This window comes from Megascapheus bottae, chromosome 5, assembly GCF_031878675.1.
Source record: "Megascapheus bottae isolate mThoBot1 chromosome 5, mThoBot2.hap1, whole genome shotgun sequence".
NCBI classification, from domain to species: Eukaryota; Metazoa; Chordata; class Mammalia; order Rodentia; family Geomyidae; genus Megascapheus; species Megascapheus bottae.
Genome location: NC_143513.1, coordinates 76,904,264 through 76,929,548, shown reverse-complemented (window position 1 = coordinate 76,929,548; position 25,285 = coordinate 76,904,264). Strand labels below are relative to the sequence as shown.

The 25,285-nt window shown below is 39.8% G+C and overlaps 4 protein-coding genes across 7 annotated transcripts in view; all 4 read right to left on the bottom strand.

Annotated features, from left to right (window-relative positions):
- Ssbp1 (single stranded DNA binding protein 1) overlaps positions 1–18,284 on the bottom strand; it is a 31,906-nt gene extending 13,622 nt beyond the window's left edge. For 2 of the 4 annotated variants that reach the window (XR_016535574.1, XM_090333429.1), the window contains exons 1-7: positions 18,194–18,284; positions 17,607–17,674; positions 16,656–16,716; positions 15,553–15,693; positions 15,253–15,340; positions 12,430–12,518; positions 9,698–9,771 (exon numbers count right to left, since the gene is read on the bottom strand). Coding sequence is in view for 2 of the 4 variants with exons in the window: in XM_090333429.1 (XP_090189555.1) it covers positions 9,728–9,771; positions 12,430–12,518; positions 15,253–15,340; positions 15,553–15,693; positions 16,656–16,716; positions 17,607–17,630 (447 nt within the window). In the remaining 2 variants the exon portion in view is untranslated. Of the gene's footprint in view, positions 1–6,040; positions 6,145–8,580; positions 9,772–12,429; positions 12,519–15,252; positions 15,341–15,552; positions 15,694–16,655; positions 16,717–17,606; positions 17,675–18,193 lie in introns of those variants that run through there. The other 2 variants (XR_016535573.1, XM_090333428.1) reach the window with 2 other exon arrangements.
- On the bottom strand, positions 497–9,749 carry Tas2r4 (taste 2 receptor member 4). The gene is made up of 2 exons (XM_090333426.1): positions 9,698–9,749; positions 497–1,483 (listed from the first exon to the last, which is right to left on the bottom strand). The coding sequence occupies exon 2, from the start codon at positions 1,461–1,463 to the stop codon at positions 648–650; it is 816 nt and encodes a 271-aa protein (XP_090189552.1). The 5' UTR covers positions 1,464–1,483; positions 9,698–9,749; the 3' UTR covers positions 497–647.
- Tas2r3 (taste 2 receptor member 3) lies at positions 3,115–4,065 on the bottom strand. Its single transcript, XM_090332726.1, has one exon. It carries the CDS (start codon positions 4,063–4,065, stop codon positions 3,115–3,117), a length of 951 nt encoding a protein of 316 aa, XP_090188852.1.
- Positions 18,285–25,158: 6,874 nt separating the features above from the next.
- Wee2 (WEE2 oocyte meiosis inhibiting kinase) overlaps positions 25,159–25,285 on the bottom strand; it is a 26,734-nt gene continuing 26,607 nt past the window's right edge. The window contains exon 12 of the mRNA XM_090332414.1: positions 25,159–25,285. This exon is cut by the window's right edge and continues 57 nt beyond it. Coding sequence (XP_090188540.1) covers positions 25,159–25,285 — 127 coding nt within the window.

The following is a 25,285-nucleotide window of genomic DNA, read 5'->3' as shown; positions in this document are numbered from 1 at the left end:
TCTTTAGGCTAGCTTTCCGAATTTAATGGGTTTTATTAAACACTAATCACTTCTGACCACTCATCAATCCTGACCCTTTCCTCCTTTCCAAACCAACCCTAGAAATTCAGTGCCAGACTTTCTAGCTCAATTGCTGTAACCCAGAAAACAAGACTAACTTCTGTTTGTCTAATTTTATAACATATACCTATTTCAACCCTTTTTCTTTCCTACTTTTTTCTCTTGAAGCCTTTCTCTTTTTTCTTGTCTTTTCATGCTGCTCAGTTATGCTTTCTCAATGACCCCTTGCCTATCACTGACCCCCTTACTCTGGGGTCCTGCACTGAACATAAAAACATGTAGCTGATCAAGTGCACAATCTCATACTACTTAACTAGTTAATGGAGCACTGTGATGCTTCTTATAGTCCAGAGATACAATAGCATGTAAAATACATTGGTAACACCTCAGATCAAATGCCTTAGAGAATGTGCCTTATTTTAAAGCATTAGCCCCAAGATGCAGAATTAACTCAATTGCAAACATTTAAAGACCCAGGATGTCAGATATGGAACCACAAAATGAATTTCTCAGTTTATTTGGAAAACTGCTAACAGAGAAAATCTTGCTCTCAAACTATGAGGTAACCATTCACAATTTAAATTCCACTATTTCTTGAAACAAAGAATCTTCTTGGCTTTTGTTTTCAGCGGAAGATGTGTAAGAATGATTAAAATAGAATGTCCTGGAAGGTAAGTAGCAACAAACATCTGACAAATGATATTGATTCTGAGATCCACCATTAAATAAGAAGGGATATGAAGCAGGGTGGCCACTGTGTAAGGAATGTACAGGATGAGGAAACAGACCATCAGCCTCATGGCACCTATGTGAGCATCAGTTTGGGGGTTCCAGAAGCTAGTGGAGTTTCTCTGCATCCTCTGTAGATGTCTTCTCAAGGAATGTATTAGCAAGGAGGCAAAAGTCACATTAAGGATAAACTGGAGTAGTGAGCTCAAGACAAAAGAGGCTGCAAAAGCCCAGATCCTCTTCCTGAAGGCAAAAAACGTGTCATTTCTCCCAGTCACAAATTCAGGAAAATGTGGTATCAGTCTGGCCACAAAGCACAGGAGGAGAGTGACAGCAGAAATCAGCAGACAGCCGAGGAGCAGTCTGGTGATCTTTCTGGAGATATTCCTTCTTAGCAGAAGGAACGCCGAGCATCGGAAGTTAGTAATCTTCACACAATACAAGCCATTGAGCAAGGTCACCAGCCAGAGACTGAAACAGTCCAAAAACCTCCAGCACAGCAGGAAAACTGTGAAAAAGTAGACTGACTTTTCAGCGTTTGAAAGGGTGTGCCAAGTGTTCAGCAGGAACAATGCCAGCATGAGGGATCTGGTGATGCTCAGGGTGAGCAGGATCTTATCAGAAGAGGAGAGTCTTTGGGCTCTCACCCAAGTCTTGTAAATGACCACTGTCATGAAAAGATTCACAAGGAGCCCTACAAAATTTAAGAGAAATGTGATTCCAAAAACAAAATACTCCATGCTATAAGCATCTTTGTCCACTGAGGACTGGACAGTTATGGTGGTGTCGCCGGTGGGGAACAGAAGAAATATTGAGATATATCAGTATGCACCAGAATGCAACCCATATGTCCTCTTTATTTAATCCCAGCATGGGAAATGAACCGTTCACTGTGGACTAAGAGCCAGCTGCTTTTACTGAGATGCAAATCCCCCAAGGATTGCATTACTATGTCATTTCTGTTCTTTCCTAGGAATGTTTAATTAAAACAAACCTACATGCACCTGGGAATCTACCCTTACACATGCCGTAGGGCTAGAGTCATGGTTGGCCTGAAAAACTTCCGATCCAAACCAGAGAGTTCTAGCCCAGCATTGTTCCTGCCACTGTTTCAGAGAGTTGGTTTTGGTTTCTCATAGAATCCACAGAAGGTGGTGGGAACCTTCATGTCTCACTCCTACCACCTGCCTCCCATTTATACATCCATAGCATACCTAAAACCTCAACTGCTTTCTCTCCCATAGCCTGTTGTTGCTGCAGCCATTTTCTCCAGTGACAAGGACATCGCTTCAGTTCCTGGCTTCACTACTTACAGCAAATTACTGCTGTAATCATCAAGTTCAAGGACCTGACCTCCTCCTCAAGACAGTCTTTCATAATCCCATCATTTCATAAATACTGTACATTCTTATATTACCCATGTGTATAAATCACTGCACTTTAATTATGCTCCCGTTTGTTTCTGTCTTTACCCAGAATTTTAAAAATCAGCCTTTTCATGAGCCTCCTTTGCAAATCTGGATCTATGGTTAGATCTCCTGTGGCTATTTCCTCAGTTATTTAACTTTTAATCAGAATATTATGGTACAAAATGCACAATAATGTTCCAGTTATAAGTTTGTGGGTTAAATAGCAATATTCTGGTACAAAATCCACAATAATGTTTCAGTTATAAGTTTATGGGTTAAACAGCAATATTCTGGTACAAAGTGCACAATAATGCTCCAATTATAAGTGTGTATGTTAAACAGCTACCACACCATTACCTAATCTCTTTGTCACTGTTTGAACCAGAAAGGGCACAATCTTCTTAGCAAATATCATAGAAAACAATTGAGCAGCACACTGCTAGCTCACACTTGTAATCCTATCTATTCAGAAGGCTGAGATCTGAGGATTGCAGCCAGCCTGAGCAGGAAATTCCTTGAGGTTCTTATCTCCAATTAACCACCAGAAAGCTGGAAGTACAGCTGTGGCTCAAAGTGGTAGAGTGCTAGCCTTGAGCACAAAAGCTCAGTGACAATGTCCAGGCCCTGAGTTCAAGTCCCACAACCAAGAACAACAACAAAACCAGCCATTGAGAGCATTGAGTGCAAGAGTATGCCATCTCTTATCTATTCTAGCAGTTGAGTGCAAACAAGAGCAATCCTGCATGTGTACAAATACATCTAACTCAATCAAGGTGGCAAATTTATATTACCAAATGCAAATAAGAATAAAACAAGAACCTAAAATATGCTAAAGACATCCTTTGAAACAGAGGTCAGGAAGAGCCCAGAAGTCTTGAGCCAAGCTGGAAGACTCCCAGACCTCATCCCGGTCCCTCTATGGGAAAACAGGGTCTTCAGATCCAAGCTTTAGACAATCGGACTCAGGTAGGAGCATTGCCACAATAGTCTGCTTCAGCTTAGGGTTCCCCAGAATGAGAATAAATGAGTGGAGAGTAGGATACAACATTGTAATGACTTCACCAATCATGAGAGCCAATTTAGTATCTGATAGGAAACGACTAACCGACAAAACGATAGAAGAAACTACGTAAAGTAGGAAGAGGAAGACGAAGGAGAGAATGATTGTGATGGCCCTCTTGTGGGCCTTGGTGCTTTGGTCTCTGAAGCTGGAACCATTTTTCTGCATCTGCCACATGTGCCTCCCCAGAGAGAGAAGGAGCAGAAAGAAAGAGACCAGAGAAACAATGATGGGAGGGAGGGTCCACAGATTCCCAAGAACATGAAACAGGTCATGCTCATTTTGCTTCTTTCTGAAGTGTTCAGTCTTATTCCCTGTGGTACGTATTGCACTGAGGACAGAATCGATTTTAAATTCGTTAATGAGAGATGTAGTACTTGCACAGGATAAGAGCAGTGCACCCAGCAAAATTAACACAACCACTCTGGAAACTCTCCATTTGAGCCAGAGGAATGCGGCGTGGGAGATGCTGGCAATTTTCAGACAGTAGAGAACACCAAGAGAGGTAGCAAGCCAAATGCTCAGTTGGTTTGTAAATGTCCACAAAATATCAATAATCATCATCGCTGTCCCTGAATTATGAGCTTCATAAGAGAACACTATTAAAAAGCCATCAACAATGATAATCCACAATAGAATGATCCTGGAGAGGGCCAGACCGGTGATGATGAAGTCAGACAAGGAGCTTTTCTTGCTCTTGAGCCAGCTGCTGCCATTGACCAATCCAAGAAAACCATTCCCCAGATTTCCAAGGATGAACTGAACAACAAGCAGAACTAGAAACATCCTCTCAGAAAATTCCAACATGCCAGCAATTAAACAGTACTAATCTTTATTATTTCTCGATATATGGAATCTCTAATTTTTAATTTTTCTCAGATGGGCACTCTCTACCTAGTTGCTTATACCCGTCTCTTACTTCTGGCTAGTTTAGCTTGCCAGACAGCATAGCTTAGTGAATCTTCTCTGACTGGCTCAGGTTAGTCTGTCCTCCTCACAGATGATATGCATCGTCATTTCCACCCATCATCTTCAGCTCAGCAGCTCTTTGCAAAAAAATGCAAAGTGCCCAGTGTCATACACGAAGGAAGACAGGTGGATCACACAAAATACGGATGACTTGGATTTCATTTCAAAGAGAATAGGGTTGCAGCTAGGCATGGCAGCTCATATCTAGAAGCACTAGGGAGGCTATGATAGCAGGACTGAGTTTACAGCCAGCAGGGATCACATAGTAAGACCTACCTGAAAGGGTGGGAGGGGACAGGGAGGAAGGAAGGGGAGAAGGAAAGAAGGAATGAAGGGAGGGAAGGAGGGAAAGAGGAAGGAAGGGAGGGAGGGAGGGAGGGAACTGGAAGGAGACAAAAAAGAAGGAAGGAAGGAAGGAAGGAAGGAAGGGAGGGAGGGAGGGAGGGAGGGAGGGAGGGAGGGAGGGAGGGAGGGAGGGAGGGACAAGCAGGCAGGGTTGGGATGGGGGAGGTAGGAGCCATGCAGAACAGAAAGGTAAGGTAGCACAAAAACCACTAAGTAGCAGGACTGAGTTTACAGCCAGCATGGACCACATAGTAAGACCTACCTGAAAGGGGGGGGGGGGCAGGGAAGAAGGAAGGGGAGAAGGAAAGAAGGAACAAAGGAAGGGAGGGAGGGAGGGTGGGAGAAAGGAACAAGCAGGCAAGGATGGGATGGGGGAGGTAGGAGCCATGCAGGAAAGAAAGGCGAGTAGCACAAAAACCACTAAGAAGGATGAGAACTCTTATCCCTGTAGAAGGACTTGGAGACATACACACAAATAGAGAAATGTCAGAATCTTCACTGAGACAGTACCCATCACTCTGGGGTTTAGATTTATAAATTAAAGGTCAGTACCACTGGTCCTATATTAGAATGGAAGTTTACAATTTCATATCCTTGAAACAGGAAAAAAAGATCCATTTACATTCTAATAGTTTACAGTTTGCCCTTGACAAATAAGTCTTTAAGTTTGTAAAAATTTATTTTGTTCAGTCTTGTTCCATGTAGCTGACAAAATTTTTTGACATTGTTGAATAAGCTATCCTTTTCCTAGTAAACTACGGTGCCACTTTCAATCAATATTATTCTACATACCACGGTTAGTTTCAATACCTCTATTTGTTTTTCCTGTATTAGCAGCATACTTTACCAAAATAGCTTCATCAAAAAAATTAAAAGGGCTGGTAATATGGCTTGCAGTAGAGTGCTTACCTAGCATGCATGAAGCCCCAGGTTCCATTCCTCAGTACCACATAACAGAAGAAGGCATAGTGGCTCTGCAGCTCAAGCAGTAGAGCTCTAGCTGTCAGCAAAAGATGCTCAGGGACAGAGCCCAAGCTCCTAGTTCAAGCCCCATGACTGGCAAAAAAAATAAATTTAATTTTAAAATTAAAAAATGCTTTGTCCACTGTTGTGGGACCTCTGCATGAATGTATCTTTAGACTCAGCTTAAGTTCCCCTGAAGAACTTCTGCAAATTAACTTAAAATTCTTTTGACCTGTCATGGGACACTCTCATGGCTCATGCAAGGCAAGTACAATGTGTACCACAAAAAAAAAAAAAGAAAAAGAAAAAAAAGGCAATGAGCAGAAGCTAAATGCAAACACCACATACTTGAGCACATAACTCTAAGAAGCTATTTAACCCAATTCTGGATTTTACCTGTGAAAGAATAGAATACTTTCTTCTTAGGATAATAGCTCAATGTAACAATGTCTTAACTCAGTGCCTGACACATAGTAAGAAATGTCATCTGCATTATGATTGTTACCTCTGGAGATTTCCCTCTAACTCACTGACCCTGGAGATTATGCTCATTTCTTAATGATTTTCTTGCTGTTCATCCCACACCCTTCACAGCACAGCATGCAAATCCTGAAAAGAAAATAAGCAAAATGATCCTGCCCTCATTTTCATGTTAATCTAAACCACAAACATTTCTAAAATCGTACACTGTTGCTGTGCTAGGCTGAGCCACTTGGGAGCCAAATAGATAATTTGAGAAGACAACCCTGCCTCTAAGAATCACATGATGTCTGTGGGAACAAAGGGAAACCTGCATTCGTTTTTCCTGAGTTACAAAGGTTAGATTGAAACCCAGCTGGCAATAAAAAGTAATACTCAAAAAATAAATACTTTATTTCCCAAATGGCTACAGAAAAATGAGTTCAGTGTTTTGAGATGTCTTTGAATGAATCATCCAATGATTAGTAAGAAATGAATGACTTTGGGCCAGGAGTTTGGCCTAATGGTACAGTGCTTGCATAGCATGAACGAAGACCCAGGCTCAATTCCTCTGTACCACATACATAGAAAAATCTGGAAATGGTGCTGTGGCTCAAGTGTTAGAGCTCTAGCCTTGAGAAAGCCCTAGGACAGGCCCTAAGCTCAAGCCCCAGTATTGGCAAAAAAAAAAAAAAAAATGACTTTGAGAATAGTATTGGCAGCAAACAATGGATCTCATATAAGATGGTCCCTCTGGATTATACAAAAGGGGAATGAAGTATACAAGTATAAGATGCTACAAACCAGAAGACTGGGGAAAAAATGAAGTGAAAGCTTTATTTTCTACAAAACAAATGTACTTAGTATAGCATACACATTCATGCTATTGCATACTGGTATAAAGAAATAAGGCAATTTCTATGCAATATCTTCTTCAAAAATAAACATATTTGATGTTTCTCCCTCCAGTACACTTAATTGTAACCACCTTTTCAAAAACAGGGTAACATCTTTTATCTTCACTTTTGTAGGTCATTCTTTTTTTTTTTTGCTTTATTTTTTTTATTGTAATTAGTAAAAGGGTTACATGATATTTGCCACATAGAAGGTGCATTAATTCACATACATTGATACCCTTTCACATGTCTTGGTACCCGTTTCCCTCCCCCTTGTAGGTCATTCTTATCTTATAAGCCCCAATTCAAGCTGTGGAGCACTTTTCTAAGTTTATGCCTTGATAACACCATATCAAAAAGGAAAATACTGGGGCTGGGAGTTTGGCCTAGTGGTAGAGTGCTTGCCTAGCATGCACAAAGACTTGGGTTCAATTCCTCAGTACCACATACATAGAAAAAAAGCCAGAAATGGTGCTGAGGCTCAAGTGGTAGAGCTCTAGCTTTGAGAAAAAGAACCCAAGGACAGTGCTCAGGCCCTGAGTTCAAACCCAGGACTGCTAAAAAAAAAAAAAGGAAAATACCTCCAAAACTTGCATTAGTATTCCCCTCAAGACAGGTTCTACAAGATTGCTTTGAACTAGCCTGAAATAGCAGAAATTTTCTCAACTGATGAGATACCTGGGTGAGAAAGGTAGTTAACAAGTAAACCTGACTGGTTTGGGGCTACTGGCCCTGCAGAATCAATAGATAAGTAGAAGACAACGTGACTGGAAATGCTACTGCCTCCATCTTATGGCTATTTAGGGTTGTAGAGACAAGAGGCAATCTACAGTGAGAAAGTGGGGAGAAGAGCCCCATGGCCCATAGCTGGCCCACGGGGATATTCCTGCACATGGAGGAAGGAGGCACTCTCCCTGAGGCTAGGACAAGAGCCCTATAGACCACAGCACAGTCACAATAACATTCCTGCACATGTAGGATGCACTTGCTAATCTGCCTCTGCATTTTGGATTCAGAAATTTCTAAGTAGTAAGAATTAACTGAGCTCTTTCCTTTGCCAAGTGGTTTTTCTAGATAACACATTCATCACTGTTTATAAAAAGAATACAGTTTACAGACTTTCAAAACAAAGACACACTGAAAAGCCAAGTTTATAGCATCTTTATTGGTAAATTATTAGCATTCTATAAGCTCCTGAGTCTTAGAATAAAATCGACAGTGTGTGTGTGTGTGTGCGCACATTTTGTGTGTAGGTTTAAGTGTACAACCAGAAATGATGTGAAAGAGGACTGGAGTTTGCCTAGCATGTACAAAGACCCATGTACCACATACATAGAAAAAAGCTGGAAGTGGTTCTGTGGCTCAAGTGGTAGAGCTTTAGCCTTGAGAAAGTCCAAGGACAATGCTCAGGCCCTGAGCTCAAGCCCCAGGGCAGATTAAAAAAAAATAGAAAGAAACAATGTAAATAAAAGAAAAAAATTCAGAGGCTCTTTGGCAAAGGTGTTTCAGGGATTCTTCAGCTGGACATGTAGCCTCAATAGGAGGCTATGATGTTGCTGAGATCTTCAAGGCTGTAGGTTTAATACTCACCCGTACCCATATATACCCAAACAATCTCTGCCAGGGAGTTCCAAAAGAGACTTTGTAGAAAGATAAAGATAACAGAAGTAAAGCATTTGAAGATGAGCTATTTCATCTCTAACTATATGACAAGTCTTTATTACTGACAAATCACATCTTGCAAGAGCTAAAATGAGAAGACGTTAATGAAATAGGTAAGTCTTGAGCAGTTTAGGTTGGGTACTAACCACTACACTAAAGCTCAATAAACCAATGGGATCACTCACTTGTCAAGTGTTCATTGATTTTTTTGGGAGGGCAAGCACTAGTGAAGGTATAAATACATAGAAAGTTAGTCCTTACAGTCAGTTCTATAGAATAAAAGGTAAGAAAATCAATATTTGCAACAATGGGGTAAATGTCTGCCATACAATAATGCTCAATAAATACTGATTAACTGAAAAATATCATAATAGAAATATAACTATAAATTTTTTAAAGGGCCTCTGGCTTGGGCTTATACTGCTCGCTATATAGAAGGCTATGATCCAAAACCTGAGGTTCCAAGACAGCTTAGATAGATGAATCTGAGAGACTGCTATTTCTAATTAACCAGCAAAATGCCAGAAGTGAGGTACAGCTCAAGTGCAGAGTGTCAGCCATAAGCAAGAAAGACCAACAAGATCACGAGGTCCTAAGTTCAAGTGTAGAGTGTCAGTCATGAGCAAAAAACGATCAGCAAGATCACAAGGTCCAGAGTTCAAGTGTAGAGCGTCAGTCATAAGCAAAAAAAGATCAGCAAGATCACAAGGTCCGGAGTTCAAGCCCAGTAAAGGTACAAAAAAAAAAAAGTGCAGATAAACCTGGAAATACCACAATCAATAGACAGACTGGGCCTGGAGTTTGGCCTAGTCTAGTGGCAGAGTGCTTGTCTAGCATGCATGAAGATCCAGGTTCGATTCCTCAGTATCACATACATAGAAAAAGCTGGAAGTAGTGCTGTGGCTCAAGTGATAAAGCTCTATCCAGCCTTGAGAAAGCCCAAGGACAGTGCTCAGGCTCTGAGCTCAAGCCCAAGGACTAGCAAAAAAAAAAAAAATAATGATAATAGAACTACCAAGTTTTATGCCACAAAACCAGGAGAGGAACTGTCAGGAAAAATATCATTCACTTTACATGAAAGAGAATTTTAATCATTGTCCTTATAAACTATAACAACTATACATGATTTAGAAATGAGACTATACCAAATATTCGCCAACGAAGAATTATCCATTCTATGACTTTTCTCTTATCTGGTCACTCAGAAATATAATGTTATCTGTAAAGAAGTAAAAGTGTAAATATTATTTTTCAGAACTTTTCTCCATTTAATACTATTCATCTAATGCAGTTACAAATTTTTTAAATATTAAGTAACTTTGGCTACATTTAAGAGAAGCATGCAAACTAGGAGCTAAATGCTAAGTTTCAGTTGGTTGTCCAACTGTTGAGACTATTTTAGAAGAGTTGAGGTATTTCCTTTCTTTACTGAAGACATGATTTTCCCAGCAATAACTTCTGTTGAGAACTGGACATACATTTGGATGCTCGACAGATAAAAAAAAAAAAAACTTAAGAGAACTTCCAATGACGTTTGAAAAAATAAGTTGCCTCTATTTGTGGTCCTGACACAAAGCTAGCCAGCACATCCACACAGACAACCAACACATTCCACCCCCGGAATTTATTTCCACAAGGAAAGGAGTCCACACATGACCTTGTGAGCAACTATAGATTTGTTTCCAAAACTTATAGAAAAAAATTTGCTTTGAAATTTTAAGACACATCTTTACCAATATATACAGAGCATACATATTTGACCTTAGGCAATGCTCTGAAAATGGTACTCTAAAAGGAGTCAGCTAAAGACAAGCACAGAAAAGAACATTTCCTGTATAACTATAAAATACTAATATAACTCTAAAAAATTAAATAAAGTAGTTATTATACAATGACTTAACATTTATTCATAACTTCATAAATTAAGTTTTCTCGAAAAGTGATTAGAGCTCAAATAACCATGAAAGAACAGTGCCATCTACTGGTAGTTAAGTTTAAGTATGGTACCTGGGCAATGAAATTATGGTTTATAGAACAGTCAACAAATTAAACTCCGTTTTTTCCATTTAAACATCACTGAGGGTCTATTCAGTTTTACTATCAATCATAAACATATAACTAATCAACATGTTAGTAAAAAGTGGTAATGAGATAAAGCGAAAAGCTGAAATGCTTTAGTTTATAACAGCCCCAAATAATCCTAAATCTATCTACACATGTGGCTTACAGTGGTACATAAATGAGTAGGTAAAGAGCTACACTGGTTTTCAAAATAATTACACCTCAGGAAAATGCATGCTATTGCTTAGAACCAATCATAATTTACCATTATGTATTATAACTAAGACATGAGCTCCGAACATAAAGACAAAAGGAAAATCTGCAAATTGAGACTAAACAAAGCAATGTTAAAACTTACATACCACTTGCATCATTTTACGTGTTATAACCTAGAGATAACTTAAAGTACATAAGTTATATGTACATCACTTAGGGTTTTTTTTGTTTTTTTTTTTTTTAATTCACTAGTAGGAATAAACTCAAGATCTACAGGCACTCAACCCACTTGAGCTATAGGTACTTTGGGCTTTGCTTTATTTTCTAATTTGGTCTTCATTTATTTGGTTTTGAGATGGTCTTACTAACTTTGTCCATGCTTGATAGGAATCTACAATCTTTCTGCCTCAGCCTCTAAAGTACTGAGATTACAGCATGAAAATGGAAAAAACAAGTTCAAAGAAAAAGGAACCATGTGAAACTTCATATGATAACAAGTTTGTTTTTTTTTCTTTTCTTTCTTTTTTTTTTTTTTTGGCCAGTCCTGGGCTTGAGCTCAGGGCCTGAGCACTGTCCTTGGACTTTCTCAAGGCCAGAGCTCTACTACTTGAGCCTCAGCACCTCTTCTGGCTTTTTTTCTATGTATGTGGTACCGAGGAATCGAACCTGGGTCTTTGTGCACGCTAGGCAAGCTCTCTACCACTAGGCCAAACTCCCAGCCCCTGTTTTGTTTTTTTAGTGAGATGGTAGGGATCAAATTATTAGAATATAGTCCATTCATCCAAGGATACCTCAATAATTTTATATAAAAAAATATTTAATATCAAGTTAAAGGTGGCCAAAGGCTTACATAGTTTCAAAGCCCTTAAAAATTTTTTCAAAAGTTTTTATACTTTTCTATAGATATTATCTTTGTTAATTTTCTTCAGGGTTTATGTAGATACATAAGAGGATCTGGATAAATCTACATCTATCACTAATGGCACTCGAATTGATACAATTATCTCGGCACATATTTAAGCAATGTTCTTTAAAAAAGAAAGAAAGAAAGAAAAGAAAAAGAACAAAAACCATGAGGGGAACTGGGAGACTGTGGCTACACTTGTAATCCCAGCTACTCAGAAGCTGATACGTGAGGATCACAAGCCTAAGCAAGTCTGTGTGCAGGAAATAAGACTCTTATCTCCAATTAGCCATTAAAAAGTAAAATCCAGAAATGGAGCTCTGGTTCAAATGGCAGAGCCACTCTTGAGCAGAAAAGCTAACAAACAGCACCCAGAGGTCCTATGTTCAAGCCTCAGTATTGACACTGGCACGCAAGCGTGCACACACATACACACAAAATTGTGACCTTAAAGGTTTTCTAATGCCCAACAGGAAGTACTTTCATGAACAATTCATGCTGTACATCATGAAGAAGGTACTTTTAAACCACAACTGTGAATACAGAGATAATTTCCAAAAGGTGTAGATAAAGGCAGAAATTATCAGCACAAAAAAGACTGAAAGACTTTCTTGTGATCATAGGAGTCATGGCCCCAGTAAAATTAAAACACACTCAAGCATTTAAAGAGAACAACTTTGGTCACAAGCTTCTTACCAGCTATGATTGTTGTTGCTTGTCGCCTCACGTTATTTTTATCCATGTATTCACCATAGTCTACTTTCCCTTCCACATAAATTCGAGACCTGGTATAAATAAAACTTAAGATTTTAGTCTAGACATTCTAACATGCTTTTCAAGAGTCAGATCAAGATAGTAATGAGAACACTCTATGGATGAGATACAATTATACTTAATCTTTTATTATGCTATAATTTCTCAAAGTTCAAAGTTACGAACACTGAAACAAAATGTGCAAACTGATACATGTAGTTAGCCAAGCATGGTGATATATGCCTGTAATCCCAATGACTGAGGCTGAGATAGGAGGATCACAAAGTCAAGACTGGCTTAAACAACTTAGAGATCCTGTGTCAAAACTTAAATTTCAAGAAAAAAGACTGGCCGACCATGCACCGGGGATCCCACCCCTACACCCACAGCCCTGTTATCCTTCAACAGAAAGTTTTTAAAAATCACCTATGGCCAGGCTCAGTGGCTCACACCTGTAACTTACCACTCAGGAGGCTGAGATCTAAGGATCACGGTTCAAAGCCAGCCTGGGCACTAAAGTCCATGAGACTCTTATCTCCAATTAACCACTAGAAAACCGAAAGTGGCACTGTGGCTCCAATGATAGAGCTGTAGTCTTGAGCTGAAGAGCTCAGGGATGGTGTCCAGGCCCAGAGTTCAAGCCCCATGAATGACAAAATAAATAAATAAGTTAATAAATAACAAGTGACCTATGACCATCAAGATCAACATAGAATAGCAGGTAGCAGCATCTTTGCAACTTCAGGGTACCATTTTCCTAAACCTTTGCTTTGAACTCCTTCACAAATAAACATAAGGTCTCCAGGGACTAAGATGGTTCATATTCACATTATAGGTTTTCTGCTTAGAACATTTAATTTCTAAGACTACTTCTATACTGTCTGAAAGGCAGAACTAAATGACAGTATTTATGTTTTTCATTTTTTTCTTCTTGTTTTTTTTTTGCCAGTCCTGGGGCTTGAACTTAGGGCCAGGGCTCTGTCCCTAAGCTTCTCTGTGCTCAAGGCTAGAACCCTACCACTAGAGCCACAGTGCAACTTCTGGCTTTTTCTGTCTGTATGGTACAGAGGACCCAAACCCAGGGCTTCATTAATGCTAGGCAAACACTCTTCCACTAAGCTACATTCTCAGCCCTTCATTTTCTTTTTTTTTTTTTCCCCAGTCCTGGGCTTGAGCTCAGGGCCTGAGCACTGTCCCTGGACTTTCTCAAGGCCAGAGCTGTACCACTTGAGCCTCAGCCCCACTTCTAGCTTTTTTCTATGTATGTGATACTGAGGAATCGAAACCAGGTCTTCGTACATGCTAGGCAAGCACTCTACCACTAGGCCAAATTCCTGGCCCTCATTTTGTTTTTGTGATGGTACTTGACTTCCGACTTCAGGGAGGGCCTTGGGTTTGGACTCACTGGGCAGATGCTCTACCCCAAACCATACTACCAGGCTTTTGTTGCTTTAGTTATTTGGAAGATAGGGTCTTGTCTTTATGGCTGGACAAGCCTGGACTGTAATCTTATTTACATATGACTAGGATGTTGGGCATGTCCCATTATGCCTAGCTCTTTGTTGGCTGAGATGTGATGGACTCCTAAATTTTGGTAGAAAGTAATAATCATAGAAAGACCACAAGCTAATGAAATAATGAGATGCAAGAAAAAACACAGATTCCTCAAGGAGGTGGAATTATATGCTGAGCTTTTCCTTGACATGCCCTATGTGTGCGCATGCATGTGTGTGTATGTACACGCGTGTGTATTCATATACACATACATAAAGGATGGAGGAGACACACAGAAAGAAAAGGTATAGTCCCTGAATAGAAATGGAAATTATTTTTTACAATTGTCTTCTAGAAAAATTGATTTCTGAGCATATTAACTTTTTTCTTTCTTTTTTTGCCAGTCTTGAGCTTGAGCTCGGGGCCTGAACGCACTGTCCTTGGACTTCCTTAAGGCTAGAGCTCTACCACTTGAGCCTCAGCACCACTTTCAGCTTTTTTCTATGTATGTGGTACCAAGGAATCGAACCCCGGTCTGCATGCATGCTAGGCAAGCACTCTTCCACTAGGCCAAACTCCCAGCCCAAGAGCATATTAACTTTTAAGCCAATTGCTATTAAATATACCCTTTTGTATTTCAAAAAGTCTGGAAAGAATACTTCTACACATAATTCAAGAATTGCAAAGTGAAAATACTAAGCCTATAGAAAATTCTCAAATATCAACTAACCACTGAAAATATTCTCATACATCAGTATGTAGAAATCAGATTCTCTATCAAGGGCATTGTGTGGACGCCAAGTGACCAGATGCTACCCCTAGGATCCCTGGTCATGCAGGCATAGAATGTCTTAAAAACAGGTGTTAACAGAGGCCTTTAGCACACTTCTACTTCTCTCCTGCCTAGTCTGCATAGGCTGATATACATACCTGTTGACTCTAAATTTTTAAGTTCTTAGAAAACTAAAGCAATGATTTAGACTTCCATTTTGATAGTTACATACAGCAACATTCCATTACCTCTGTTATTGTTTCATTCTGTTTTGTATGGGGGAAGCAGGGGAACTATGATCTCACTATGTTTTAGCCCAGACAGGACTTGAACACACAATGCTTCAGCCTCAGTCTTTCCAGTGCTAGGATTAGAGGTATGTGGAACTATGCCCACCTAATTAGTATAAATATAACTAATCAGAGGCAAAGGAAGAGGAAGGTGTGTCTTGCCATGAAAATACTTTGTATCCACTTAATCCAAAAGACCCTTCAACTTACCCTTTTTTCACATACTGATATGCCACGTCTCTAAGGCCTGGTCGGAACACTGATATTCTGTGCCAGGTAGTCTTTTGGCTGACATCACCTAAATCGTGAGTATAGGAAACAGTAGACAAGATTAATACCCAATAGGCAAAACACTCAACAAAATTAAACTCATAGTTTCCATTAGAACGGGACAAAACAAAGTAAGACAAGGCTTACCTAAAAATAGTTTATATCTACTTAGGTAACTGGCAATAAATCATGTCTATTCATTTGTGATAAGAGATTAAAATGGAAGGCCTTTATACTCACCCATTTGGTAGGTTTCACTGTCCCCTGATCGCCACATTTCATTTGTTGCTAGAGAAAATATTGTAACAGGATTTTTTCCTTCCACCTGTCTCAGGACAGGGTCCTGTCCCACTCGCCCAAGTAATTGCACACGATTCAGAGCTAAAATGTTATACGGAGATAAAACAAAATGAAACACTTACTATTGACCAAATGTTTATGTCCCTCTCAAAATCTGTTTCTTGAATATCTTACCCCTAATGTGACAGCATTCGGGGATAGACCATAGTTGGATAGTTAGGTTTAGATGAGGTCTTGAGGGTGAAGCCTCAATGATGAAATGAGTATCCATATTTGAAGAGGAAAGGACCAGAGCTTTCTCTCTCCAGCAAGTAAAGACAGAGACAAGTGAAGTACAAGACAGAAAGTGAGTTCACCAAAACTCCAACCATGCTGGCACCCTAATCTTGGATGTTTAGTTTCAGAACTGAGAAATGAAAGTCTGTTTATTCACTCCAGTAATTCACTGTAACAGTCAAGGCTGACTATTAAATCCACACACTCAAGATAGGAACATACAGAAAAGAAACTGCTACTAAAATTACTTCAACTTTGTATTAAGCAAAACAAGTTACAGAAGATCAGCAAATAAGCTAAAAGAACAAATAAAGTTTGAGAGGGAAAAGGGGGTTAATATGGAGAAAACCAAGCGCTATCCCACAAAACAAACTCTTCATTGTAAATTCTTCTTCAAGGCATCTTTTTTAAGCAACTGTGGAGCTAAAAGAACAAATCTGAGACTTAAGTCTTTATTACAAAAAGGAGTATTTCTGTAAAAAAAAATCATTCACAATCTGTCCAATAAAGATGCAAAACATAGATATCCATATCCAAGTATCATTTGAAAAAATTCTTTCATAACAGTGAGCAAATAGTTTCTGGCTGAAAAGAAAACAAACACTAGGTGACCACAGACAGCCTAATGGGCCACATCTCAGGAGCAAATACATGGGCAAGAAATGCAATGGTAAACACAGTTAAATTCAAGACATCTCTTCTCTAGTTCTGAGAATATTAGCACAGTACTATAAATAACACTGTAAACTTAGAAAATAGCTACATACATCTTTCCAGAACCAAACTGCTGGCTATTTCAGACTCATGCCTTACAAACTGCCGGAGCACCTGGAAAGAGGAAAAAAAAAACTATATGTATATATTCATCAAAAAAACAAGTATTTACTACTAAATAGCAGCAAGTAAGATTAAATCAATAAATAATATATATAAATATACCCCCACTTTATTTTAGTAGTCTTGTGCTTGCTAGGCAGGCACTCTACGGCTTGTACCACATCTACAATTCAATCCCAACTTTAGAGCTGAGGAAACTTAAGCTCTGAGAGAGTAACTTGCTCAAGATTCTGTAGGAAGTAAGTAGTAAGTAATGACTTGTGATTTTGTGGTGATGTTGAGACTTGAGATGCTCTCTTCAGTATAGGAAGATGGAAGGGGAACATTTAATAACACAGGAAGATAATAAAGTACCTTATTTTTAAAGTGAGAAACAATTATTCTAAGTGCTCAAATCATTAAAGCATTAATTGCTCACGGATCTAAATGCACGTTACACAACTTAAGAGATTCCCACTATCAGGGTGAACACAGTGTGTGCGCTCGGCTTGTACCGGAGCTTCTTCATTTTTCCCTTCCCAGGTCTGGCATCCTACCACTTGAACCACACCACCACGTGCAGATTCCAGGTGGTTAACTGGAGCTAAAGAGTCTCCACAGATTTTTCCTGCCTGGGCTGGATTCAAATAGCAATCCTCAAATCGCAGCCTCCTAAATAGTTATGATCACGGGCATGAGCCACCAGCACCCAAACTGGGAAATGTATTTTCAAATATTTGCTTTAGCAACCATTACACGGCAACATTCACTCCCAACCCCATCAAACAAGCGCACACAATAACTATTTGTCTGAAAGGTCGTTTGCCCCCTGCAGCCAGAATGCTGCCTACAGATGGATAGCTGATCCCTATGGGGATAAGGAAGCTCAGCATCTGACTAACCTGTAGCACGGGTCTTCGAAACATGGCTTCTAGTTTCCTTTCTTACAATCTACTATTTAGGACTTTTCCTGAAAAGGGAAGAGACGGATACAGTAAGCACTACCGTTTACAGCAACCGCACAAGAGGACTCGTCCTAAATACCTAACGAAGGCCCAACCAGCACCAAACTCATCAACACCCTCGGCTCGTCTGGATCCCCTCCTTCCCTCTCCTCCCGCACTCGGCTCGCTCTTCCCCCCCTCCAGGCCACACAAATGACATTCCGAGGTTCCGCCCGCTTCCATTCCAATGCCCTCTCCTCTTCGGCTTCCATGGAACGCGAGCTCCTTGAAGGGGTTTTTTGGTACACTTTATTCACTACGATCACATCCTGAACCCCTAACACCGGGATAAGCGCTCGATAAATGCAGTCCGTAAGGTTCTGCAACCCGAAACCGGCTGTCCGCCTCGGTGAAGGCCGAGGAGGCCCGGAGGGTCTCCGTCCCCAGCCTCGCGCCCTTCCCCTAAGGTTACGTCCCCGCCCGGCCACGAGTAGGAGGGCCTCGGCCCGACCCGGTGCGAATGCCACACCATCCCTCGCCTTCACCTCCGAGCCCAGCCCAGAGACACGTAAAGCCGACAAACCACAGCAGCGCTCCGTTAAGTGCGCCAGAGAGGACGGACCCTCGGATATGACGTCACTTCCGGCGCGCAGAGACCAGGGCGTTGCGCGGGAAAAGATGAAACCGGAAGTCCTGTGTGCGTGCGCCGCAGAAATGCCACCGGCCGGCACCGTGAAGCGAAAGTCTCCAATTCGAGAGTTCCGGGAATTTCCTGGCAGGTGGCGTGGCCCGTGGATTTCAAGATTGCAATGAAATGACTTCAAGAGACTTCAGACGGGCAAGGTGGGTGAAACAGACAACGTTCCGTCGCTAGGGATAAAGCAAAAAAACACCATTCCAAGCCGCCTAAAACCACTAAAACAAACATCTGAAGAAGTGAAGGGCGCAGGTCACAAAACTTAGAAGCAGGCAAATTTTCTTTTTTAAGGCAATCAAGATAAATGCTTCAAGGTACTATTTTTAAATGCACAAATTATTACGAGAAAACAGTGAATATTCAAATGTTAATTAAACCCAAATTTCCGAAGTAGACACATGAAGACACAATATTGTCCCAAATGTATATTATTCAAGCCACCAAAATAGTATTATAATTTTACTTTCCTGGCTTTGAGGAAACTCATTTTTTTTCCAAGATCTTTTTTTTTTCCTTTTACTTCTTGTTTCATTTTTAAATCTGACAGATTTTCTTGGCCAAGTGATAATCTTAAACAATTGTAGTTAACTTCAGCTTATTGATTTTGTCTTTAATAAATTTTAACATTTTGATTATGATAGAACTCTGGCCCTCTCACTCTTACTCTCTTTCCTCACTAGAGTTTAAGAGCCTTATCCTTGCTAGTTAAGCACTCTACCACTTTAGCCATTTAAGCCATTTTGATGGTTGAATTTTTAAATTTTGTTTTTCCCTAATCCTACACCTGGTGGGAAAGAAAATGCATGGAGTCCCACAGATTGCAGAATTGAAGCCAGCAGAGGTGGGCTGGGCTCTTTATTCTCCTTCAGCTCCTGGTCCTGACTGACATTGTTTAGACAATGAAGGGACCTTCTCTGTCATATTAGAGAAAATTGTCTTTTGAACTCATTCATATCATTTTAAAAATCTGAACTCCTTAACCTGGCTCCCAACTTAGACCATCATCTAATCCTGAAGATCTGACTCACTAGTTTGTATATTTCTAAGTGTGTGTGTGTGTGTGCATAACATCTTTACAAAATTGAGTCTCTGAAAACTTTTACTACGCTCAACCTGTACACAAGTATGTATTAATAATTCTACATTCCACCATGTTACAACTTGCAATGCCCTTCTAATCCTTCTTTCACTAATCACCTTTCCTCTAAAGCCAATTTCCCCACTTATGCTTGTGTAACAGACCTGAACTTCAGGATAACCTTCAAATAGTCTTACAAATTACCTACATCTATCTGTTCACCCACATCCACACATGTTCTTCCTTTATTATCCCAGTAATATCTCCCCTTGCCTAATTGCAGAATGTGGGAAAGGTTTTGTTTTTTTTTTAAAGTGGCAAAAAACCACACAAATTGAAAACATAACCTTGAACACACGTATAGCCTTATAAATAACATCTGGCTGGATAGTATTAATCTTTGCTTTTATCATTATGATAAACTCATTACACATTTTATCCTTATACTGTTGGCTGAGGTGGGTTTAAAGAGTTACATTCTCTTTTTCTTTTTATAAAGAAAACCATGTTAAGATTTGCAAAGTTCTTTAATATGCATATTATGTTGTGAAGGAACTAAGCTCCTCCAGTGATTTCCACCATTATGGAACTGATCCTTCCCAATATAACAATGTTAGTGATATAACTGACACTTCAAGCTTGATTTGTTCTTCTGTTCTTTGGAATTGGAAATATCCTGCCCACAAAATTCTCTATTAAACAATTATCCCTTTCTCTGTTTTTCCCATTTCACAGTCTTGGCATTCAATCTGTCTTTGTGATATAACATTAAAAGTTCTGTAGGTGCCTCTCTGCTGATTCCTTAATACAGAGAACCTATTGTGAAAATCTAATTGGGAGTGGGTTTAAAAACAAGAACAGGGGGCCAGGAGTTGGCCTAGTGGTAGAGTGTCTGCCTAGCATGCACAAAGACCCAGGTTCGAATCCTCGGTACCACATACATAGAAAAAAGCTGGAAGTGGTGCTGATGCTCAAGTGGTAGAGCTCTAGCCTTGAGAAAGTCCAAGGACAGTGCTCAGGCCATGAGCTCAAGCCCAGGACTAGCAAAAAACAAAAACAAACAAACAACAACAAAAAAAACCAAGAACAAGCTTTAGAAAAACCCATGTCACAAGATAGAGCACAGCAACAGGAAGAAAAGTAGAGAACGTACAAAGACTATTCAAACCTGAAATTTGAAAACTCAAAACTGTCAACCAACTGGAAGGATGGCTCCAATGTATTTGTGAATTGGAAATACATCATCCTCTTCCTCGGCGCTGTCTACAGAGGTGAGTGCTATCTCTGCTTGGCATCATGGTTGTCTTCAGACTTCTGGTGAAGATCATAACAAAAAAATGGCGGGGGTGGAGGGGACAGGGACAAAGATCTTCATCCATTACCAGTCAGAACAGCATGTCAAGGTTAAACATAACAGAAGCATTGACAGCAGGCTGCAGGAGAAGATTCCAGGGCCATATCTTGACGTCCAACACTGTTTATGGGAGCAACAAGGAAACAAAGCACATGCTGCCCAGTGGGTTTAGGAAAGTCCTGATCACAACCTCCAGGATCTACGAGTGCTGCTTGTGTATAATAAGTGTTACTATGCTGAAATCATTCAGTGTTTTCTCCAGGAGCTGTAAAGCCATCATGGTTATCACAGTCTGCTGGTTATCTGTCTCCAATCCCAATACCAGGCTGTACCATGACTTAAATGGACCACAAAACTGATAAAAACAAAAGCACACCTTCAATGTCACCATTTACATTTGGATGGGGAATCCCAGAAATATTTTCATACTATATATATATATATGTATATATACATATATGTTCAGCATACATGAAATTTGACATGACTGTAGACTTTCTATAGTTCATTTCTGGTCCCAGAAAAGGATTTCATAATGATGCATGGTGACAGCATTGTGACTTTAATCAGTGTCAGTCACTGATAGGTGAATTCAAAACTTTCATCGTTTGGAAAATTCAGTAAGAGAAGTATATGATGTGTGTGTGTGTGTGTATCTTCAGAGTTGCAAAGTTACCCTGGGCCTGACTTTATTTCCCCCTAAATCAAAAGTTTCAGCCATGGGCATCCAGTAGTATAGAGTAGGGATAGCAATGTTTTATCATAAAGGGCTTTGGACAATTTTGTTCCTATAAAAGCATTTCAGCGATTGTAATCAAGTGCTCACTTTGCTTTTGAATCCATTTTCCTGAAGTCTCAGGACAACTCTTTAAAATCTACAGTACTTTTCTGCTAAAAATATATTTTAAGGTGGTTCAAAAACATTTTTAGCAATACTTTGTAGTTGTGATGGCTGTTTTCTTAAACATATCAACCTATCAACCTGAGAATTTTTTTGTTATTCAGGTTGAAATTACAGTTCTTCTAGAGATTACAAAGGCTTGTTCAGGCTAGAAAGTTGACATTTGCCTTTCAGTACTAACCATCCTATGGCTTTAGATAAGTGCATCCTTTGAGTGAGTTCGCATACTAGAATATAGACACAGAACATAATAGTATTTCTTACCATTATGTCTTGGCAACTAAGGGTCAAGATCGGGATTTGTCTTTAGGAAGTACAAGAAAAATTTGAATTAAGTTCTCACTTTGCTTTTAAATCAGACTGCTTCTAAATCCCTTTTCCTGAAGTCTCATAATGGCTGTTAGAAAATTACAGCATTTCCTACGAATCAAAACAACTTCTAAGATTCCACCTCACTCCAGTTAGAATGGCCAGGATCAAGAAAACTAACAACAGATGCTGGAGGGGATGTGGCCAGGAGGGATCACTACTACACTGTTGGTGGGAGTGCAAACTCGTTCAACCACTATGGAAAGCAGTATGGCAGTGCCTCAAAAGGCTAAACATAGAGCTCCCCTGTGACCCAGCAATTCCACTACTTGGCATTTACCCAATCATCCAGAATCAAGGACATACTAAATCCACTAGCACAATGATGTTCATTGCAGCACTATTTACCATAGCAAAGATATGGAACCAACTTAGATGTCCCTCAGTTGATGAGTAGATCAACAAGATGTGGTATTTATACACAATGGAATTCTATGCTGCTGTCAGAAAGAACAACGTCGCCCCATTTGTTAGGAAATGGAAAGACTTAGAAAAAATCATATTAAGTGAAGTAAGCCAGACTCAAAGGAACATAGGCCCAATAGTCTCCCTCATTTGTCATAATCAGTAGAAACCTTGGGCTCTCCTAGCAGAGATTTAAAATAGAACAAAATCTAGAGACATTAAGCCAAATAGTATGACATTAAATGTAAGGACCTCCAGGACAAGGAAACAAAAGCCATATAATGAGTGACTGTTGTTCTTAATGTACTATGTTATCTTTCATCTCTTTTGCCATCCCTTGGCTATCTCATATTGTTATTTCTCCTTGTTATCTGATATATTTTATATGTGCTTAATTGGTTATTTGAAATTGGATAGGGAAGGGGGGAAATCAAGATAAGCAGGGGGAGGGTGGGAGGGAGATGGGGACCATGTCATGAGAAAGGGTATCAATGTTTGTGAAGTAATGCACCTTCTATCTGGTGAATATAATGTAACCCTTCCATTAATCACAATAAAAAAAGAAAATTACAGCATTTCCACCTAAACTGATGACTAGAACATATTTTAAGGTGGTTCAAAAGATATTTAGAATACTTTATAGTTAAATGTGTATAGAAAAGCAGCAGGTTTACTTCCCAAAGGATTTAATGTTCATTTAACGTCGCTACCCTGATGATGTTAGTGACCTAATAGTGGCAGTTCCAGTTGCAAAAACAACTTAATGAAGGAGAAATGTCCAGGTCAAACAGAAGGGATGAAATCAATCCTCACATTCCATACTGTCCGTGCAGCCATGGACAGTTAGATGCTTCATTGTTACCATGGCAATTGTAGAGAGAGCAAAGAGGTGCCAGGAATCTGACACCAGTCCATTCAGTTGTGAAGCTGATCTGAGAAATGCAGTGGAGAAAGGATCATAGACCCATCTAGTGGTAGTTATACAACTGAGAAGACAAGTTTAACAGAAGAATGTCTGGCCTGTGTGTGGCATACACTTAATAATGTGCCTGCTTCTGAACAAGTCAGGGTGAGGCTTTCCCTGAGTATAGTGCAAAGGAAATGAGGATGGTGTTGGAACAAGAAAGTGGCAAAAGATCAACTAATCCTGTGAAACCCCAAATAGCCGGGATTCAGCAGCCCACGACTAATCCAAGCTACTCAGAAGGCTGAGATCTGTGAATGGAAGCTCAAAGCCAATCAGGTCAGGAGTGTCTATGAGTCTCTTAACTTCAATAAACCACGAAAAAGCTGGAAGTAGAGGTGTGGCTCATATGATAGGAGTTCCAGCTTTGAGTGAAAAAGCTATAAGGGACAGCACCCAAGCCCCAAATTCAAGACCCAGTACCAGTACCCACAAAAAACAACAAATAAAAGACCAGTGAATTATAATATTCATTCTCTACAAGAACTAAATGTGTTTAATTGCATGGAAATCATTGTTATTCCAAGGTACAACAGAAAATGGAATGAGTATCATTACTTAAACCAAAAAAAATCAAGCAGCAGAAAAGCCATTAATCATTACCATCACTAGAATTACCCAAAGAGAAGCTGCCAGATACTTTCATGGCCAATGTAATTTTGAAGTCACATGACCATTTCTAGTTTTCGCACCTGCACAATCGGGTATTGCCACTGACATCCTCACCAATCACCCACCCCTAGAACGTTGTCCAACGTAAGTGTCTTATGTTTTGTTGAATATTGAAGAGAATGCTTTACCCATATCTGACTTTGAAGGAATTTTTAAACCCTTTATTTATAAATATTTTGTTCCTTTAAAGATATATATATATATGTGCGTGTGTACACACACACACACGTACACTCACGCGCGTGTGGAAAACAGTTTGGATAAAATATGCTAAAATCGGGAAGCAAGACCAAACTCTGCTAAAACCAAGAAAAACTGGTGCCTCCCAGAAGATCTAAAGCAGTCCAAATCAGCCATAAGCAGATGAAGAAAAATAGAACCAAAGATTCCAACTTCCCTCCACCCTTCTACCTCAGTGCTTTCATTTCACACATGAATTGTCATCTCGGGAATGTCTAGGTTGCTGTAGTTGTTTGCTGACTACCTCACACAATAATGGACCCATGTATTTAATGATTACAGTATCAAATAAAAAGCTTTTCTCTATCCAGAAAATATACTCGGAAAACCCACTTGTTCATGGAAATAGCCTTGAATAATCTAGAAAACACTTTTGAAGTCCAGGCACATTTTCTTGGAAACTGTGATTCAACCCAAAGTCAAACTTTATTCCTTTCTATTAGTGGAGGTCCTGGGCTCATTGGGGGAGAAATGACAATCGCCACTACTTGGCCAATCACCAAACCAAAGGTTGTTGCCTTCTTTCAGCTCAAAGCAAGGTTTCTTTCAGCTCAAAGCAAGGTTAACAATTTTTGCCTATCAGTTAAGCCCAAGAATCTAGATGTCAGAAGGTAGTAATACAAAATATAACACTAAGGAGAGGAATGGCTACGTGAGACCACTGCTCCTAAGCAGCTTTGGTAGCATTAAGACCTGTAGATGATAAATCAGGATGGCTTTTGAAAGCTTTGGTCCTTCCAGTTGGTTAATTTTTTCCATTTTGTAAGAGGTCAGAATCTGTTTGTAGATGCTGTCTATACAGCAAAAGGCTGGATGGTAATGGGTGAGTCCTATGGGGAAGATTCTCCACAGGTAAAGCTTGAAGACTTCCTACTCTTTCCCCCAACCAGATGCTTTGTTCTCCTTAATGCCGGGTGGGACTCAGAGCCCCTAGGGTGACCTTCAGAGCCACTGGTG

Excerpts from the sequence above, each read along its gene's own strand:
- Tas2r4 (XM_090333426.1), bottom strand. The coding sequence starts at position 1,463 with ATGACAGTGGTCATTTACAAGACTTGGGTGAGAGCCCAAAGACTCTCC.
- Tas2r3 (XM_090332726.1), bottom strand. The coding sequence starts at position 4,065 with ATGTTGGAATTTTCTGAGAGGATGTTTCTAGTTCTGCTTGTTGTTCAG.